The sequence below is a fragment of the Leptosomus discolor genome, chromosome 10 (genome assembly GCF_034619465.1).
Source record: "Leptosomus discolor isolate bLepDis1 chromosome 10, bLepDis1.hap2, whole genome shotgun sequence".
Lineage (NCBI taxonomy): Eukaryota > Metazoa > Chordata > Aves > Leptosomiformes > Leptosomidae > Leptosomus > Leptosomus discolor.
This window is the reverse complement of record NC_141400.1, coordinates 12,216,925-12,239,016: the sequence shown is the minus strand read 5'-3', so window position 1 is coordinate 12,239,016 and position 22,092 is coordinate 12,216,925. Positions and strand designations below refer to the sequence as shown.

At 42.0% G+C, this 22,092-nt stretch overlaps 1 protein-coding gene across 2 annotated transcripts in view; it reads right to left on the bottom strand.

Moving 5' to 3' along the window:
• Positions 1–254: 254 nt before the first annotated feature.
• Positions 255–22,092, bottom strand: part of RNF145 (ring finger protein 145) — a 50,233-nt gene continuing 28,395 nt past the window's right edge. For both annotated transcript variants that reach the window (XM_086470773.1, XM_086470774.1), the window contains exons 4-11: positions 20,335–20,426; positions 15,237–15,472; positions 11,550–11,725; positions 7,661–7,801; positions 6,121–6,303; positions 4,062–4,209; positions 3,012–3,368; positions 255–1,889 (exon numbers count right to left, since the gene is read on the bottom strand). In XM_086470773.1, the coding sequence (XP_086326899.1) occupies positions 1,461–1,889; positions 3,012–3,368; positions 4,062–4,209; positions 6,121–6,303; positions 7,661–7,801; positions 11,550–11,725; positions 15,237–15,472; positions 20,335–20,426 (1,762 nt within the window). In that variant the 3' untranslated portion in view covers positions 255–1,460. The remainder of the gene's footprint in view (positions 1,890–3,011; positions 3,369–4,061; positions 4,210–6,120; positions 6,304–7,660; positions 7,802–11,549; positions 11,726–15,236; positions 15,473–20,334; positions 20,427–22,092) is intronic.

The following is a 22,092-nucleotide window of genomic DNA, read 5'->3' as shown; positions in this document are numbered from 1 at the left end:
TTAAGTGTGCTAGGATGGAAAAAGTCTACATTATGTAGTGCCTCAGTGTTCCGCTATTGTTCTGCATTGGCCAAGATCGCGTGGCAAGGACCAGAGGAGGCCAGGAGGTACCACCACGACACACAGCACTGCAATGGAAATGCAGGAGAGTGTATGCATCAGAAGTTCCACTGATTTCCAAGAGCTATGAGTGCAGAAGAGCCTCTCAACACATACTTCATGGAATTTCAGTACAATAATCACATAACCAGGTGTAAAAATCTTCAAATGTAATTTATTAAGACATTCAGCTATGTCTGTCAGTCTACATCCAAATTTACTACTAAAAATAAAATAGTATCACATTTCACATTAGGAATACCGACTTTGAAAAACACTTGAGTCAAGCCTATCGTATAAATAAGTGACTAATTTCTCTTCATATCAAAATTCACATAAAAAATTGCCTGCCCCCAACTCCCACCTATTTCCCCACCCCAGTCCCTAGTTCTACTTGAAGCCATGATGCATGTAAAAATTTAAGTATGGACATGTCCTTGTCAAAGAAAAAAGGTGCAAACCTATTAACAGCTTTAAAAGTGGCATTTGCGGAGTCTGATCATACACAATAATGTACTCATTCCCAAAGTGCAAATATCGCCAGAGTTTAATACTGTTTTAATTCAGCTGCAAGAATTAAACAATACACAGCACAGTACTGCAAGGCCTCTATCTGTGCCCTAAAACTCATCCCACTTTCCTCCTGCACAGGGTAGCAGAGGTCAAAGTGTTCATTAGAGCTTTAGCTTACTTCATGCAGCCCAGACTGTGCCCATTATTAGCAAAAGGTTCATATACATCAAAATACTGAAGACTCTGTCATAAAAGTCAAGAGTCACTATAGATTACATGAATTCAAATGCAATTGCCCCACCAAGAACACCCAAAGCATACACATGACGTATTAAGAGTGCTTCCATCTTCTAGTACAATCACTGCTGTTGTATCTTTGATTTTTGCTTACGTGCCGTAAGAAACTTTGCCAGCAACCAAAGCTGCGCCTCAGTCAGACTAGCAACTCACCGCATTTGACACCTCTCGGGCACTCTGGGACACGGCTGTGTGCGATATCCTCTGCCCAACCAAAACAAAAGCTATCGTTCTGGCCGTCTGTCTACGACCTCTCACAGGCCTCTCGTTCCTCTTATCCCTCACCTACGTCTTGAAAACACTCTTTCACTGCAACTGATTTCCAGACATCCTTCCTATGCCCACAGTTCAGAGAGCTTCTGGAGTCATTTCTACTACATCTCACTGGAGTTACCACTACCAAGCAGCCCATAAAAATCAGCATGGGAGATTACAGTTTGACCAGCATTAAGAGCTAAACTTCTTTCACAGCTGTGGAAGGATAGGTTTTCTTCTGAGTCAGACTTGGATCTCTGAAATGTGTTTGCTCCCGCGTCATCCTTTGTCACACCTTAGAGCTGGACACAAACCCTCGGATCTCGAAGGGGGCACCCCTCTGGGGCTGCAGTTAGTTCTGCAGCACAAGCTGCTCCCTGGCTGGCCTCACGCGGGCCTGTGTCACCGTCCATGCTTTGAGACCCCGCCGTCTCAGCAGAGGCCCCCGGGGTGTCCTGCCCACTGCTCCCGCTAGGGCTGTTTTTCACATTTGGCCCATTGTCATGTTCAACACCAGGGGGCTCAGCTGCATCTCCCGGCCTGGTGTTCTGCTCTGCGCTAGGGTTTGGCTGTTGCGCTGGCTCCGCTCCCAGTCCCGGTAGCTGCGAAGGGCTCTTAAGTTGGCAGTGGCACAGAGGGCAGGTTTCTTGCACGTACAGCCATTTCTTAAGACAACCCGCGTGAAAAAAATGGCTACATGGTGTGATTACAGCAGTTCTCATATCCTGAAAGACACAAAAAAAGAAAGATCATATTATTTGTAATCCTATTCATGTCCTCTCACCCCACACATCTAATGGGTCCACTAGCCACAGAGGAGACAGAGGCAGCCCATAGGCAAGTAAGAGACTTCCCTCATACCAACAAGCCTCCAGATTCAAACACGGGCCGGGTCTGGCTCTTTATATTACAGGGATTACAAACTAGGCAAAAAGCTTTGTTTGTAAGGTATTCTTACACTTAAATATTTTTTAGGATGAGGGTCACAGGATCAGTTGGCTTAAGAAACAACAGTTCAAGCCAAAACCAGCACACTTAGAGATACATGTAACAACAGCGAACCAGAAATGAAGTGACACCCTAACTGCCAGCTGAGACCCACCTATTACTAGTCTGGTGTTTCAAACGCTGTCATTCAGCCTGACACCGGTAGTCTTACTCTTCAAATTATTTGTATCAAGTTTGGAGTCAATCCAATTGCACTCCAACTAATCTTAGGGTGGTTCTCTCACTGTCGTACATAATCACAATTTCTATCCAAGCGAAAGACACTTTGGAGCTAGAGGTGTGACAAAGACACTAATTTCAGCATTGATTTCTGAGGTCCTTACATCTGCTGGCTTACATTAGAAAGACCCTTAACCTTTTGATAATTAGGTTTCTGTTATAAAACTGACATTGCACATGAAGTGGAACTAGTGACGTCTGTAGAGAATGAGCTGCTTCTCCAGAGTAAGAACAAACGGCCACTAAGTACACATTGTCTTTCGCTAACAAAATCTTCCACTAATGGAGAAAGAGCACATTTGCTCTTACTACTGAGGCCAGCTCAACACAAACACTAGAGGTTTCAAAGAAGCTCAAGGACATATTTTGTTGTGTAACTGGAGAAAAAAGAATGAAAGCTTAAACACATCCAAACTATCTCTTTATTCATAAAAACTATCTCAGTGCTAGCACTCCAAATCAATTCATGCAAAGCACAAAAGTGGGTAATTCACGTAACTCATTGAGCACAATATTTCCTTAAACACAATTCAAGTAACTTATTTTACTAGTTGCAGACTGAACATGACAGTCCAGAGGTATTCCAGTTCAAGTCCATCTTTTGACACTTCCATTCTTACCTGGTAGCAGATGGCACAGATATCATTGTGTTGCTCCAGCTGCTCTTTTGTGGCAACGGGCAGTGATTTGATCTTATTCACAGCGTCTCTGCGAAGAAGGAAACTCTTCCACCCCAGTTGGGCCCGCAACCACACGTTGTAATAAGAGTGAATGAAGATGATCACAGAACCCATCACAGTCCATTCACCAAAGACCGTTTCCGAGACACCGTACGCCACCACACAGAGCGCGACGAGGAATTCCAGCAGCCGGTACGTGCCATTTACGTAATAAATCACATCATCCATATTTTCTACTGGTTCTTTTCTGAACTCCTCCACCATAAACAAAACATAAATGAAGAGCGTCCCAAGCACCTGTAACACAGTGCAAGACCATGAGCTCAGCATTCCATTCTGAACCGGAGTTTAAGTGATGTGGCATTGTCCACAGAGCTCTGCACTCACAACGCTCCCAAATCAGACAGAGGGTAGGCAAGCCCCAAAACAGTAAAACTGCTGCTGAACTTCAAGACAAATAAGAGTCACTCTTTCTTGCAAAGCATTTAAGCTTGTTCCCAAGTACTTTGCCTTCTGCACTTCCCTGAGTCCAGAAGATGGCCAAGTTGATTAAACAAAAGTGCTGAGCATCATAAGAGGTGCTTTCATAAATTTAATCATGAAAAAAAAAAGTTGTAACAAATACTCATAGTATATCACTTTTCCTGTATTGAACATAAAATTATTTTCAAAGAGCCATAGCTAAGCAACAATACATAACGAGTGCTCTAGAATAAAAAAAAAAAAACACCCACCAAACTTTTTACTGGGGCAGTTATGCCGTCAAAAGCATTCTGGCTTTACAATTGGAAACAGACTTCCATTCACCTATGTTCTCAGCCCACCCCTAGGAGCTCCCTACGCTCAGATACAGGATAAAGAAAGAGATTTGATATCCTAACTTCTACTTCTGCCCTTCTATCATCCCTGTTCTTTTTGCATCATGTATTTCCCCCCCAGAGTAAAAGGATCACAGTTAATGCATGGCTTCACAGCTACTTCAGTTCTTACCTGAAGAGAGGTTAGAATACTGCTGGAGATAATGATCAACAGCCAGAAATCCATGTGGAAAAACTGACAAATCATGTAGGCCATGTACGCAGGGAACACGAGTAAGAACAAACAGAGGCTGACTGCTCGGAAGTGCTTCCACAGACTCCTGCAAACAACACAATAGGTTTTTATTTTTCAAGTCAGATTTGAGTGTCAAGAGTAAGAACAGGCTGACTGCTGGATATAGGCAGGTTAGATGTTTGCTCAAGGCTTTAACTTGTTGAAAGGAATTTCTATTTTACTTGGGCACAGTCTCATTCCCAGCATGCATGCCTATAACACATACAGTATAAAAAGTTCCCTCTCGTCTGACCATTGCTGTTTTCAATACAAAGATAAAGATTATGGGCAAAAATTCACCTACAGTAATTGTCACAATAGGTCAAGTCAGTGGTTAGACAAATTAAGTACCTGAACATTTCAGATGAAAGTCCACTAAAATAAAGAAAAATATTAAATATGCAGGTAACTGTACACTTTTCTATATAAACAGAGCTCTCCCAGATTACATACTTATTACAACTCTTCGGTGTCTTTTTGTTAATATGCGTGGGGTAAAAGTATTTCCTTTCACCACCAGATTTAACCCTGCTGCTTTAGAATTATATTCCCCGATTCAAGGATCACAAAAGAAGCAGCGTAGTGGGACTTGAACATTCATCTCTGCCAGTCCTCACTCTGCTCCTATCACTTAGTTCTTTCCCAATCTCCTCCCCAACCTAAATGCACCATCAACCTTTTTACACCCACCCATTTGTGAAAGCTTTCAGAATATCTCCAGCAATTTACTATACTACCTCTGCATGTTCCTCAGGTTGTATTTTAACCTCATTTAGCTCTGGAAATGAGATACAGAAAAAGTGAAAGCACTGGGGGGGACAGGACAGCAGCAGAAACTGGCTAATTCAATACAGTCTGAAGAAACATCAGAATGCTACTGTGAGATCTTCAATTCTGTGTCTGTGGGTGAGAGAGAAAAGAAGAGCCGAAGTGGAATTTATCCCGATCCTAGTTGATTTAGAACTGCCTGGGAGATCTGGCAGAAAAGAGTTAAGATTCGCTATCACCAGACTGCTTGTTTAAACTGGGCAGATGCTCGTATCCTGGCTCTATTCCCTTTCCCTCTGTTACTATATTCGAAGTTAACATTGCTGCAGGCAGAACACCCTGGCTACAAGTAGCCTCTAAGCTAAACAAACTCTCTACATATAAATAAACCTTCTCTTTTATTTCTTCACTTACACATTACAGACAGGGAAAAGACACAAGCAATCAACAAAGATACAAACAGAATAATACAACACCAGGTACCAATACAGCTCTTCAAAACACAAATTAAACTTTACAACAATCCCACATGATCAGGACATTTGGTACATTAATGCAAGTCTTCTACCTCTTATTTTCTGCCAGTAAACCCTATCATTTTGGGATCACAGCCTCACAAAAAAATAGGGTTTACAATATCGTAACACAAGGTCACTCCCAGAAACCTCCCATCCTCAATGGCTGTCTGAGAGCACTGCATTAGAGGGAAACCTACCCAAGTGCAGAGGAGGTTAAACAAAACCATTCGCAGATCCACACAATGGCGTGTGGGTGGGGAGAGCACAGGCACTGGAGTCCTGGATTTGCTTAACTGAGACCACCGTGCGCTGACACTCTTGGCTAGAGAGAAAAACCCCTGAGCGGTGTGATACTCGGAGTGGGAAGCCAGCAGCGGCAGAACAGCAAGGTCTCGCACAGGCTGGATGAACGCAGTCCTGAGCGGGAGCAAGTGACCAAAGTCACCCCCATCTACCAGTGTACAGCATGGTGAAAAGTATCACCATGTGCCCTCGAGAGTAGGATAGAGAGGGAAAAACTAGAGAATTTAGAGTAGAAAAGAGATCTGCATACAAAAAAGACAGGGTAACTTTACAAGCTACTAGAAGTCCTAATCAGGCCATCAATTACTAGTTTATCACCTCCTAAAACAGCATTGAGTAACCTGCAGTTTAGAAAACCAGTCTCTTACTTGTCCCTTGAGGCTCCCAATGCCAAGACAATGGGATCAGCAATTTCCAGCATGGACTGAAGTATGGATGCCACCACAATGAAAAGAATAATACTGAGCAGGAATGCCCGATGCACAACCTGGAGCTCAATCAAACCAGTCTGCACAGCCAGGATCAAGAGTGTGACTCCTTCAGTCATTCCCCTGCAGGTCAACACAGTCAAAAGAACAAACAATTGCATCTTTCTGTGTGTCAATACTGGTTCAAAAATACATCTAGGAACACCAGAAATAAACTGTCTGTTTCTACCACAACCCTTCAACCGTCACTGGTTTTAGCTTTTACTGATACCCCTGCTAAGGCTTTAACCAGAGTGGAGTATCTTCAGAAATGCTGAAGTGCTGGGGGTTAGGAACTAGCAGATTTCAGAACCCTGCTCCTGACTAGCAGGGTGTGGGCTACATCCAGTCCAGCAGACACCACCTAGCAACAAGGTCCTCCCAGCACAAAGCATTTTAAGGACCCAGGTTGCGTCTTAAAAGAAGGAACCGACCAGTCTCAGTGTTGCCCACACAAGCCCAAAGTAGCCTCGCTGTGTCTCCACCTGGGCACCAGTGAGCCTCATTCCTAGATCACCACGAGGACTCTCTCCACCTATTTTATTCCCCATCACCACCCTCCTGTCCATCCATTAGGCCCTGGGGGAACACCCTTGACTCAACACCCCACCCAGTGCCCAGTTTAAGCAAATCAGAAATTTAGCCATTTTTCAGTTTATTCTCTCTGTACCTATATCAAATACAGCTGCTCACTTTTTTTTTCGTTTAGAACCTCAGACTGAATTTAATACCTCCAAAGGCCACACACAATTTAGCACCAGTATTTGACACAAAGTACAGACCACCCAGCCCTGTATGCTTTCCCAAAAGATGCTTTTATGTAGACTACTCCTGGGCAACCCTGATTTCTACCATTTTTGCTTTTTGGAATCCAAAATATACAACATTCTTTTGCATATGGTCTGAATTTTTCTATAGAGTTAAGGGCTGGAACAACTGAGAAAGGTAGTGTCATACCTAGGATCCCAATTTCATATTGGACAAGCATTAAAAGGCAGTTTCTACATTTTGGCTATTTCCCATAGTAATTTACAGGCAATCCATACAACGCTGTGTTTTAAGCCTCATAAATGACTAATGTTTCACACATGACTACAGGCTAAAATGAGGAAATGGAAATATGAAGTGTTTATATTATCCAAGCATGTGAAAATTTTCCAGTGACTCATGTAAATGAAAGCACTAAGACAATCAAACTGTGCAATTATAAATCCCAATTAACAGCCCTGAATTTATTACAGAAATGAACTATGTCCCAAGAAGTATGACAAGCTGTATTTTCACCTCAAATCATTCCACTGCACACAGACTGGCATACAAGAAGTCTGTCAAGGACACTCAAGAGTTCGTAAGTAAAAAATTGCAATGCTACCTGTATATTTCTATATAAATACCTTTTTGTCTGCTTCTTTTTAGACCCTAGGCACAACGAGGCACTTACCTGTTCATAGCGGGATCATTCATGAATGCTCGGTAGCCCTGCAAGTAAAACTTGCAGAGAGTCAGAACTCCCAAAGCAACGAAAGAGACTGTGAAGACCAAGCCCAGCAGCGAGTATGGAGTGCTACAGCATTCGGCAATACTGGGAGGAGAGAGGGGAAAAGAAACAAAAAGAAAAGGTCCATCAATTAAAAGCAATGTGGTGAGCTTTCCCCTTGTCCTGTTAACTGTGCAATCTGGTTTTAAAGCAAAATTGGATTTGTCTAATGAAAATATTGAAAGCTCTACACGGCCACGAAATCCTCCTATAAAAAGAAAAACATGAGACATACTCTGTTACTTCTTTCCAAGACACAACTTCAGCTCAGCTCCCCAGCTGATGCTGCCGTCAGGCTGGAGCTAGGGCTGCACCATGGTATTTCTCCGGTCCCTCTCCAGCGCTGTGCCACATGGTGGCACTGTCCTGCCTGCGTAGCGTTCTCATAACCAAAAGTCAGCTTGAGAGCCCCAGTGCACCCAGGTTACTTGCTGAAATTCCAGCCAGCCACCAGAAACACAGATGGATTCACCAAGGCGCTTTCCACTCAGATCCACAATAGTGCAAACAAACATCAAACTGATAAATACTGTTGGGAGAGTGGGGGCTGGTCGGTAGTGTTCAGGTTCAGGTAGGCAACACCCGTCTTTCAAACGGCTGAGCCGAAAGCAGCAAAAGAAGACAGCAAAGAGTACTCTCCCTTAGCAGGCTGCTTCCTCTCTCCTGTGACAGCAGTGAAATCCCAAAGACTCAGGCCCCAGAATACATCTGGCTATGCTGAGAACAGCTGCATTACTTCAGCTCCCTCACCTTAGGGCTGCTCTTCTGCTGATCCTGGCACTGCAAAATTTGGAGCAGCCTCAGCCTCCGAGCATACTTCGGCTTCTGAACCACGACACTGCCAGAACAAGGGGAATGCAGTGCAGTGGACCCACATGCCCCAAGACTAAGTAAAGAGCCAGCTGTCAGCCAGGGATTACACATATGGCAACACTCACATACGTAATCCAAGGTAATACACTGACACCTCCATCCATTAAAAAAAAAAAAAAAAAAAAGGAAAAAAGAAAAAATCTTCCGCTTGTTCACCAGGATAATAGTCTTATGAGAGAAACTATGGTGGTCAAAAACATGTCATGCTAATTAACTGACTGAAGAGTGAACTAGTCCAGCACTCTGACAAAAGAGTTTTGAGGAAGCATATGCTCCAAAAACCAAACAAAGCTCATCCAAGAGACATTTACTTTGTCTCTTTTAATGACCACTTTAACCGGAAATCTCCTTTGAAAGCAATTCACAGCAGAAAATGCTGTTTACATATACTATTTGCAGTGCTTCTGGTGAGCCTTCAAATTCTGCCTGTTTACCAAAACAAGCAGGGATGAAAAAGCTTTAAAATGTTCCTGTCAGCCAAGGCAATGAGAAACACAGTATTTAAAGCGGATATTTCTGTAGGATCTTTGAGGAACTCTAAGTTTTGCTTCAAAATAAATTATCAGAAATCAAGAATCCTCACTCTTCTGCCTAATATCTGCTCCTTTTCTGTCAGAGTAATTTTAGTACCCTTCTCAAACTTGCTTCCAGATGATCTACTATGCAAGGGTCCCAGAGCAGCTTAAGAGCTCAAAGACAAGCCTGGGGAGCTCTTAGTGTTATGTTTATGTATCAAGCACAAGCTTACAAATTGTCCCAAAGAGTTAACTCTTCAAGGCTTCTCAAAAATCACAGCAGTTACATACTCATGGAAAAGACCTGGGAGAGTAACAGCAAGGACAATGAAAGGTATACAACAGTTTTTAAACAGCAAAAATGCAAGCAAGAGCTTTCCAGCCTGGGAAGAACAGACCTACACTACCCTCAATTTTAAAGAAAAGAACAGAACTGTTTGGTCTTCCCTACCCTCCCCCACCCCCCCCACCCCCCCCAAACATGAATTGAGGGCACTATATGGCTTGTCTATATGGATTCAAACAATCAAAATGGATTTTTCATCATACAGACCAAGTTAAGCTGTGAAACTCCTTGCCTCAGGATCTTTCAAATGACACAAGTGTACATGGGTTCAAGGGCAGAAAGGCACGAACTGACGGAAGATATTAACCCTATCCAGCTAACGCAGCCTGACAGCTGAAGTTGGATGCGGTACTGGATGATTACTAGGAAACACCCTGTTTGTCATACTGCAGGCAGGTGTCTTTCCAGGCACCCATTTATTGTCACTGCTGAAAACAGGATCCTCGGCCAGATTAATGTTTGGTCTCACCCAGTACAGCCACTCAAGACGTTTCAATGAAAATCGGATGTAGCTCTGCCCACCCCAATTGATCTCACCTGAATTCCAGCTACACTATTTTAAGCAATTATTACACTTCAAGGGCACAGATGCAGAATTCACTCGCTGTCATGGAAAAGCACATCTTTTCTTCCATTTTGTTAATCAGCCAGCACTACATTATTAACTGGCCTGAAAAGGTATTTCAGCTCCCTCCTAAGTGATAAGAGGCTGTTAGTGGTACTATCCGAGTTTGTGTTTTTAAGATGAATAAGAATTTATTATTTTTCTACTGTGACAGAGCTGAGAACACTTGCATAGTTTTTCTGTATTTTTCCAATTGCAGGAAGAACTTCAGAGATCAATTGGTATTCATTCACCCAGATCAAGCCAATAAGAGTCTGCAAAGCAAGTTCCCTGTTTTGGCACAAATAGCAGTCCAACAATTTGGTGGAGGAATCAACTCAATTTATTTACAAGGAAAACGGTATCTTCCCCCACCTCCGCTAACTGTGGTACTCTATTGTAACAAAACCAAAACTGCAGCAGAGATGAATGGGAAAAAAAACTTCAGACACCAATAGTTTAGTTAACAACCAGGTAACATAGTCAGTGCTTTTACGTAATGCAGCATGACACCATAAGCAATTTCAATACTACATGCAATAAAAGCCCTGGCATTTCTCCTTAATGATAATGAATTTTGGCAGCTTACGCTATAGCACCATAGACAGACACACACAGGGGCAAGAAAAAGCTAAGCAATTGGAAAGCTTGATTAGAAAACTGTAGAGATGAGCAAGTTAAACAAGTTGCTATCCAAGCAGGAGAACTAATGATGTATGGTCTCTAAAGAATATGTCCTATGTTACCTGTGCATTTAGACAACTATTACCTCTTTTCTTCCCATCCCAGTATTACACGATTTAGTTTGCCTCACCCACCTTCTGCAGCACACCCAGCTCCTCTCTGCCCTACACTCCCACCCCACTCCCTTTTGTGTGCTGTAATTTCTAGTTAAACAACAGCCAGCAAAGGCACAGAGGGTCCACCCAGAAGAATCCCTCAAATGCTGCCTTTGTCTCAATAAGAGCACTAACATGGGCCTCTCTACTCTACAATCAGTTTTTACAAAGCCTTTGCGAATTTGGTATTTATAAGACCTTTATACCTCTGCCAAATTAACCACTGGGCTCAAAAGCCTGGATGAACTCAAGAATGTGTCCCACACCAGAATGAAGAAACGAAACACAAAGGGTTCAGAAAGAAACACAATCATGAATAAGATACCAATTGGACTGAACTTCAGCTGAAATATCTCAGAGTTAAAACCAATTTGTATACTAAAACCAACTTCTGGACCCAAGCTCTAACTATAGCTATTCCCTCACCAAAGGAATATTTTGCTTTCTCTGGGAACTCCCACAGTTCTACTAATGCTGAACAGGATCCAGGCCTCTGAGGGACAAGCTTAACAGGGTTTACATACACGGTCACTGCAGTAAGGACAAATATTTGTTGGGTATCCAAATGCAACAAAGTCAAAACAGAAAACTGACTTTTTGCAGATTAGTTAATTACCTTGTCAAGAAGAGGAAGAGAAGCCTCTCTCTTGAGGCAGGCTGGTCCCGTGTACTGAAATAGGAATAGATCTGAAGAGCAAATAAGACAAGCCAAAACACCATGAAAAGAACTGGGACGACCAGCTGGTTCCACAGAGACATCCCCAGCGCCAGGAGACCATACACCTCCACCACCTGGGCAAAACAGAAAAATGCAGTTTGTTACTGTTTCACAGCATCTGTGATTTGATAACAAAAGGACAGTCAACAATATAGCCATATGGAAGCTAAGGATATTAGGAAGAAGTTCTTTACCATAAGGGTGGCAAAGCACTGGAACAGCTTGCCTAGAGGGGTGGTGGAGGCCCCATCCCTGGAGACATTCAAGATCAGGCTAGATGGGGCTCTGGGCAACCTGATCTTGCTAAAGATGTCCCTGCTCACTGCAGGGGGTTGGACTAGACGACCTTTGGGGGTCCCTTCCAGCCCAATGCATTCTATGATTCTATGATAATTCATATGGCATTAGCCATCCCACAGGAAAAGAGAAGGTACGTCAAACTACAGTTTGACAAAGGGAGAGCCCACGTTCAGCAGTGACATATCACCGCTGTCTTGAAGTGGGGACAAGTACCTGACTGTGTAGTGAACTACCAGACCAGCCAAATGCCCCTTCCTATGAATAACTGACTCGGAGCTGCTGACTGCGGCCCGCTCGCAGCCAGAGGGGTGAGGACGCATGCCTCCAGTTCAGGCACAACCCTCTCAGACCTTTTTGCCCAGCTTAAGTCACAGCAATGTCATTTTTTCTATAGCTACTCTCAAGTCACTGCACACACTGGATACTGAAATAGGAACCAATCACTTCAGTAAATCTGCTTTGCTGAACTGTTTTTAAAGAAAAACTTAATACCTCAGACATTTTATGTTTAACTATCTCAAAAAGAACATGTATCGGACTTCCAACTGCCTCTGATCCATCAGGTGTTAAAAGTTATTTCAGAAGACTCTGAACTTCAAATTACTTCTTTTGTATTGTAAAAACTAAGTCACAATGCAGTCATTTCCAAGAAGCTGGAACTTCATCTAGCTGGACTTAATACAAAAGGTCAAAAGGAAATCACTCATAACTACTATTTCCTCATCACCTGCTTCCCACAATGACATACAATCCATAATGGCTAGCAAATGTTACTAAACATTAAAAAAGCTGCCTACTTAAGACTTTCATGACAAGCATGAGGGCTATTACGTTCACAGGACCTGCTGCAGTATGTACTGTGGCTGATCAACAAGCATTACACTGCTGGCAGGGATATGGTGCCAAGCTCCTGCTTTTAGCTTTACACACAGACTGATGAAGGAAGTGCATCTGCCCTCAGGAGACTCCACTGGCCTCTCCCTTGGCCTGGGACCAATGCAGGCAATCCTATGCAGCTCCTGGCAGTGCTCCACCACATCGGAAAAGGCTCATAATGTAGATTCATAACCATGAGGTATTTCTGGCATCTTCTGCTGCAAGTAGGCAGCCAAAGTTCTGGACCTGCTTTTAAATTATACCGTTAACCACAGTCTGAAATACACACACAAAAAAAGCTGCCTTGGCCCACCTGTTAGGGCTCTCTCAAGAAACACTGCTGGTGTTTGACATCCCAATACTCACTCAGTTTTGCCACAAACATCAAAATGCCAATCAAATCCAGCCTAAAACAGTAGTAGACTCACCAACACCACAATAAAGGCATCACTGAAAACTAACAACTGCACAAAGTTATAGCAATGGAAATACTAGCAGGAAAATATTCAAGACAAAACGGCAACATCTTCCTCTGGAATAAGAATACTAAGCTTGATTTGTAGTGGAGTTGCAATCAGTTATACGAACACACTACGAACCAATGCGTTTTTCTGTTCTGTTTCAGGAACACAAGCAAAGAGCAGCAAGATCTTTAAAAACCAAAATCCTGGTTTTCCCATATTGTTGATACAATGCAAAAACCACTCACTACTTTTCATTCCAACTCACTCGCTACTACATGCATTTAGAAAAGCAGAATCCAACACTATTATAAATTCAGCGCCATATTATAAGGTTTCTGCCATTTTCTCTGTATTCTCAAGGAAAAAAATTCTATGCTCTCTGTATAAAAAGTCAGGAGAAAGAGTACAATCAGGCTCCAAAGGCCACGTACAAGGAATACTTCTTACCCAAGATTACAACACTAATACAGCCTGGCATGCAAAGATTTGAAATGCTGAGGGCAGGGGGGAAGGAGAGACAAGCAATCCTAGAGATGAGACTTGTGCAACAGCTAGATTTAGTATACAATTCTGACAAACACAAAAAGAATTCAGCAAGAAACAACCCCAGAATATATTTGCAATTAAAACATTCATAAGATGTTGAAGAGTTTTAAACATTAGCATCTAATAAAAAAATAGATTTATGATTCTCAAATCCACATCCAATCTGAATTTGACTTCAAGAAGCTAAACTCTGCATCAGTTCATACACGTGGAAAATGAAAGTGCTGGTTCCAACCTGTTGCAAGTCTCCAAGCTGTACAAAGCCGTGCAACTCTTTTACCCCAAACATTACCACATGATTTTCTTATTCTCACTGGAAAATAGGGATACAGAAGCTTTGCCAGTTAGGTCCTGAATTTCAATCAGCAAATCTCCAAGCTAGTTACGGATGAGATCAGACCATGCTAGGTGCTGTACAAGCACAGAAGGATAATCCTGCTCCAAAGACCAATTACATACAAAATAAACAATGAGACAGTAATGATCAACATGACAGGCTGAGACCTTGGCACACCAGACACCTACTGCTGCCAAGTTTTTGTTTGTGTATGACAGATATGACAGCAAAGAAGAGCTTTATAGAGGGCTTTGAAAGAGCTTAACAAGTTAGTTTTCAGACTGCTTCTGGACTGAAGAGCAGAAGGCAGAAAACCAGTGGCTTGGTTTGAAAAAAACCCAGAAGTGGTGAGAGATGAATAGCGGGTCAGTCAAAAGTCAAGCAAGCATCAATCCTTTTATATTCAAATATTTAGAAGGATGCATATACACATATTTTTACATAAAAAACATGAGTTCTAATGTTTCTGTCTTTTCAACTAAAGATACATCAGATGTCGAAGTGTTAACAAAATGGATACACGTCAGATCTGTCTTCTGTTTCTGCTGTTTTGTTAGAGGTCTCGGCAATGCTGACCTTTCAAATCACTGTCTGCAAGTTACAGCCAAAATCAGTTGTAGTGTTACTCCCAATTTAACACTACTATAATTACACGTGCTTTTCACAAAGAAGGCATTTCTTGAATGGCTACTACAATTAAAACATGGGGATTGCCTTGCTCACTTAATGAAGCTGTAAACAAATTCCCTTCTGCCACGATCTTGTCTTTTAGCCTGGATTTGGAAAGGACTAAGCAAAATCCATGCAAAGCGAACGTGCTCAGCTGGCCAGCAGCACCATTCAGACTAATGTCTTAACTGCTCATCCATACAAATTATAAGCTACCATAAACTAAAGAAAGAAGATGCTAAGGATAGGAACACACTTGGTTTGCAAAGAAAGCATGAGTTAACACACACACACACGCAGTTGCACAGACGACAGCCAAAGTATTTTTTTTATTTCTTTCCTGCAAAAAGGCTCAGGCCAAGGAAAATTAAATTGTTACGTTCGCCGTCTTACCTGGACGAGCTCTCTGTATGCAGATTTCGCCAAATTATAGGGCACCAGCAGATTTGATGCCAGAAAGTAGAGAACTTCCAAACCAGTGAAAATCATGGCAAATTTGTTGATGACGACAATGGTTTCCAAAGGGACCAGGCAAAGTCGTGCCAGCAGAGGGAGCATGTGAGCAGAGAAAAGCCAGATCTGTTTTGTTTTCATGACGCAGGAGCAGAGCGTACACACCACCAGCTGACCTGGAAACACGACACAGTATTTTATAATCAAACTGATTACCCCCTTCAGGAAAAAAAAAAATTTAATACGTTGTCTTTCCATAACACAGTTATCCACATCCAGCATATTGTCACAGTAGGACATATCTGTTATGAAACCAGTCGCCTCCGTGTCTTTTGCTAGGTCACAAGTTACAATTTTCAAACTACGCAAAGTGCACGCTTTCACTTTACAGATTAGTGAGATGTAAATCCAAACACATGCAGAATCATACACAGATTAATATGAAGTCCCAGGAATAAATTATGCAGAGGATAACCCAACAAGCCATCCCTCTTTTTCCTTAACATCCTCAGCTCAACTCAAATCCCATCAGTATCATACATACACACAGCAGTAGCTTCTCCGAAGCCCAGCTATACTACTATGTCATCCTGATCTACATAAAAAAGTAACCACAGGTCCCAAATGGCTTTTAGAGCAACAATATTTATACCATCAAGAACTACTGGCCAAGAACAGCAACATGAGAACACCCAGGTCAGCAGCTGAGACTTCAATAATTTCATAATGCCCTGAGGCAGTTGCTCAAAATTATCACTGAAGCTTGCAAGTGACATATAATTAACCACTAAATTCTCTTTTAACAGTTGGCAGGGACACAAGCACTAGCACATCTCTCCCACACATCCAGAGATTTGGAGGGTGGTATTTCTAGAGCAGACCACTCCAGTATAACTGCTCCCATTAGAGTCACTGGAAGTTGTATCCTTTATCTCATAGGAAATGGAATGGGGCGAAATGCACATTGCCTGGATATGAACAATTCTCACTCATCATTTTGCAGTAAGGAAAAAGTTTATTGCATATTATTTAAAAGCAGAACCTTGTTCACCATCTATGTTAGCTTACATCTGAAAGCCACAATACCTGGTACTAAACTCAAGTGCTTGTGCTCTGTTTTGGAGCTACCTCCACTGATGACAGCATTTCACAACTCTTCCCGAAACCAGGAGTCAGCCTTAGCAAAACAGAGCAGCAAAATCAAGGCCATTACCATCTCTAGGTCAGCACTAACTCCATGTGTTCACATAAGCTCACCGACCTTGTAAGCTCTTCTGGATGGGTTGGGGAGGGAAGCTGAGAGAGGAGAAACTGCAGTACCGGGGTTTTGCTTTCATTCTGCCTAGCTTTCCTACCTAGGAAAGGATTCCTGCTTTCAAAATAACTGCAACTGAGCTGAAAGCAATCTCTAACCTCTACTACTTAAGCATACAACATTCTTCTTCCTTCAAACTTGCGAGAGGACAGTGTAAGTCCTACTGTCAATTTGCTAGATGTATTTTTGAATTAGCAGATGTCTTTTCAGAACAAGTACCCTTGCTCTCAGCAAGACACCATCAGCATACCGAGTCTTACAAACATCAGAGAAAGTTACTCTACTCATCTTTTTCAAAGTTCAACAGTCTCCAGCTCTGAAGCATTCTCGCTCTGCTTTGTTGTTCTCTGCCCACACACACACTGCTACACCCCTATTTAAGACACCACCATATTGGGAGCCTGGCACAGTCAGCTTGCAAGGATTTCTGCAGCTCATTGTAACTAAGGCAACAGCTTCACACACAAAGGGATACAAATACCAGCATCCAATATGTTCTTCAGGATTTAGTAAGTGTCGTCATCTGAAATAAAATATTGCGACATCATCACATTAAACAATCCAGCGCTCTTTGGGATGACCCTGGAGCTCTTCAATCATGAAACAGGACCTCTGGGTTTAGTCTCATCTCATGCAACAGCAAAATCTGCTTTCCTCCAACAGTGATGCGCTGAGTATGCTGGTCATCCCTGCTAAACTTTCTGACCCTCCCACCTTTTTAATTTAAACCCATCAGAAGTTACTTGTCATGGGAGGGAGAGCTCTACACCAAAGGAAATACATGGAGCACTTTCTTCAGAGGCCCCAACCACCTTCCTGAAGTCTACACCTTGTCAATTCTCAACCCCTTCAGGAAGGGCCTGAAAATGTCTCCCTCCGATGGAGCTTTTAGTGACTGGTACTTCCCATTTTAAACTGGAGTAGCAGCACCTTAGTTCAAAAGACAGTCTCTCTCTGCAGTAAATCACAGTTGATCAAGTGAGTCTATACACCATCAGTCATCACACATAACAGCAGGATCAGTCAGAAGAAATAAGTTCGTACCTCGTATCAAATCATAACAAGAATCTTGATGCTCCAGGTATCTGCTAAGACCAGAGAATCCAGCTGAATGTTTGCACTCTGTAAACTTAAATGCAAACTGCCAGAAGAGCAGCTAATGAACCCGACAGCTGGAATCCTCCTGCAGGACACCAGGCTCCTCTGCTAGGGAATGAGGCAATAAGGAAGAAATCTATTGCCTTAAGTTCCTGCCCATTCTTTTCCTGTCCCAAAAATTCCACAAATACACTAAAAATTGCTGCCAGGTGGCTAAAGCCTCCCAACTCGTAAGCTAATGGAAAACGCAACAGGAAAATCCATATGGTGCAGCCACTGTTCAAGCTGCTTTGAGTAGGGAACTGTCTTTATTTCATTTCCCATTTTAAAAAGCTTATGTTAACAAATTCCCTGGCTACGTCATTAACTGTTATGTGAAAAACAGGGTGTCTCAAAGTTAATATATAATCCCATTATTGTGCACTAAGAAAAAACAAGTCTTCATGGTAGCATCGCTTCTAAAACGATGCAGCTTTGTAACGTTCACAGCTGACAGGCTCACAAAGTGGCACACACATCCAAGGGGCAATCTTTAAAGACATTTATTTCTTCCATCCAGCACTCAGGAACATATTAGTAACCCTAGTCACCAGTCATCAGACTGAATTAGATGCAGGGGAAGAAATTACTATAAGAACACATTCAAAAAGCACTAACAAATAAAAGCTTTAACAAAGATTAAATTTGTGAACCAGCTGGCATACCACCACCCCCTTAATTCTGACCACAACTTTTAGGAACCAGAGCTGTATCAGCAGCGCCATTATTCCCCCATGCACCTGCCTCAGTGCCTTTGTCAACAGTGCTGCAGCACAACACTCCAGCACAACACACAAGAAAAAGATGGGAGCAAAGCACCTGTATATTCATTCTGCTGTGAAGATGACAGATTGCAGTGCAGTACACTCCTGAGACAGGGAAGACTGCACTGGATAAATACCTTTGTATCTAACAAATTTGAGAAAGTATTTTGTATTTACACAAAACACTGTCAAGCCTCACAGCACACTTTCACAAGTCTTCCCCAAAGATGACCGCTTGCCATCAAATTACACTTTCAAGTTCACTTTAAAAGAACAGGTGAAATTAATAATGGGGATATTAAGTATGTTAAAGTACACACATTTGCTGGTACAGTCAAGGACCTATTTCTGAAAAACAATTACAGTAAGGGGACACTTTAGTATGACACCCGGTACAACCCAAAACTGTAGTGGATAAAAACAGTATTATCTTTTTCCTCACTTATTTTTAATCCATATTAAAACCTAGATGAAGGTTTGACTGTTGGTTTAGTTTCTGTCTAAATGTTACTTAATGACACAATGCCTCCTGATCTCTTCCTGCCCAGGCCTGTCTGCTGCTTTGTGAAGCGCTCTGAGGGATTTTGCTTTATCACAGGACCCTGCATAGCACCTGAGAGAGATTCAAAGGACTAATTACAAACATTTTGTCATAGAAACACACTAAAGGCTTCAGTTGTACTTTGGTGTCATTTGACAAGACAGCAAAAAGTATCTAGAAATTCAGAAGATATAAGAAATGGTACCTAAAGATTTCCTTTCCTTGAAAAAAAATGTCATTTCTATTAAAAAAATATTAAAAGCAAGGACAAACGCCACATTTGAAAGCAAGGATGCAGGCAAACAGGAGATGTATATATTCTGGTAGACCTAACATACTGTAAAGAAGTAAACCCATTTATATCTGCCAGCAGGAGCTGCAAGTAAACAGAAAGCAGCTGAGTTTTGCCAACAGTACATGGCTGACTAAATCTGTCGATAATCTGATGAAAACCATAGATCTTAGTGAAAGGAATTAAGGAAGACTTTTCTTCCAAGCTCGTCTCAGGCTTAATTTTAAAATACACATGGTGTGTGTGTGTGTATTCCAGTATCCTCTCAGCAGAACATATGGCATGGTGTAGCAACCTTAATACTGAATTTATTCTCTTCCAGCTAAAGTTCAAAGGGTAAAGGCACAGCCCAGAAGGTCCAATTCTTCAGGATTTATTTGGGATTTTTAGGTAGAGAAGTCATCTCTGCCATTAATCAAACATAATTTAAATGTAGTTCTAACTTGTTACTCCTTAACTCTTTAATTAGAGCTATCCCTGAGACTCTGTTAAAAAAGAAAAAAAAAGTATCCTGTAGTTCCATGCACACACCCACAAATCTATTTCACTTTTTTTTTTTAAGAGAATGATAACGTTCATCTACAAGGCCAATAAAGAATAAATATTTGTAGAACACCTTCACTGACAAAAGCACTTCAAATACACATTACTATTGAAACGTCTACAGTACTTTCCACCTAAATATTACTACAGACAATCAAGTCCTCCTGAATCAGACTGTGAATCTGAGAACAACATAGGGACAGAGCATGACAACAGACCTAGAAGATACTTCAAAGCTGCAAGTCCAAGAGTATTGGTAAATCAGTGGCATAGAAAAAGCCAGGCAGCATACACTTAGCCTCCCATGCCTCTTGCACATTAATGAGAATGACAGCTACTAAAAGTGGTAAGAGAAATTTGAAACCAAGAGGTAAAATGTGCATAGGTTTCGAAGAAGAGAATTAGGCAGAGCTCTCTCCTCCATTACAAATATTGAAAGCACTTACCTACTAAAGCAGTCATGAAGCGATTCATAGAGAGAGGTTCCAAGTACATTGGACCTTCATATCCTGATTCCAATTCGCTCCTCACATAATCCCTAAAAAAATAAACCCACAAATTATAAAGATCCATCTGATCAGACAAGAAGCAATTTATTCATTCCACACATACATAACTTCAGTGTATGTCACAGTCAATTAATTAAATTACAAAAAGCGATATTAACACTACTGTTACAGCAGCCTCACTGATGTAAGGACCTAACTGACGCATGACTTAAGCAAGAGAAGTATTATCTGTAATTAGACTCACTGGCATAGCTGTAAGAATCCTTTGGGACATCCAAGCTGTTCTTCAGGCCTGAAACTGCTTATTGACAAAGCCTCTTAAGCACCATTCCACTCCTAAGTATCCTTATTAAGTGGTGTTCTTCTTCATAACAATTTCTTTCCCTACCAGCTCCATGTGAAAAAAAAAATTTGAGAGCCCGACAGAGAGGTCTTACAATTGAATGCTTGTGGTATTTTGCACCTAACAATGTCTTTGCATTGAACTGAAAAATACATATGAAGGAAAAATGACAGTGAAGGACTACAGTCAGGAACAGAGTTGCTTCATGCTCCTTTTATCCAACACGATTTAAAAGTTTAGCTCTATCCTGTGTAACTTGGGGAACTAACCGGATACCCTCAAACTGACAGATCGCCATTTACAGATACAGTGAGATAGTCTGAAAATCTGACAGGATATTTGTAATTTCTCTCAGAAAAGGTTGGCTAGGAGGGTGGGCTCAGGCAACCACAGAAAAAGGTAAGAACCTGAGGAGACTGCGCATTTTTCTGCTGTTGGTGATCATCCATCAGCTCTGCTTTCAAGCAGGCTAACATGTAACAGCAATACAACAGGAGCATACCAAGAGTAAGCATTTCGCACTTTCAGAAGTCAATCTTGGAAGAGCACAACAGTAATTGTCCAGTGGCTCCTTAATCCCCTGCCATAAGACAGCAGGCAATACTCATGACCTTTTGCATCCAGATCTCCAGCCCCTTTTCTGCCTTGCCCGGAGACCCTTCTCCCCTGCCAGGAAGGCTGCTGCTCCACCCACTCTGTCGCTGGCAGCACAACTAAGCCTGTGCTGGCTGTTGCTGCCCAGTCATTCATGTCTAGCTGTATCACGTCCTGGGAGTGCCAGACAGACACACTTGATCTGACCCCACACGGACCTAGCGGAGTCTGTCTGCTTGAGGGGCATGGCACGTCATGTATTACGAATTTATTTATATCAGTGAGGCAAGCCACACTTGCTGGGAACAGATGCAGTCAAAGCAAGGCAAACAGTACCGGAAACCACAACCAATACAAGCATTGCTCTTTTTATTTCAGTGCAGAAAAATACGCAACTCTATGCTACTGGAAGCATTCACTTCTCCTCAGAAATGTGGAAATATACCCTTCTTCTAGTATTAGCTTGCTACCCTGAGCTAAGGTACGTTTTCATTTGCAAAGAATCTCTGGAATTCAAGACATAAATCTCAAAGTACTAAAACAAACACTTCAAAGCCTGTTCTTCATAGCTGACAACCCGGCCTACTCACTGCAGCTTTTCAAGTGTCATAGTATCTGCGAGGTATGTTGAAATGGGTTCTTTAGACTGTAACCTACAATTAAAAACACATGAGGGTTGAAAAGGCACCTAAGATAACTGATTCTAGACAGAACTTTCTCCCTTGTTATCAAGGTATAGCTAAGCACAAGGTTTTTTT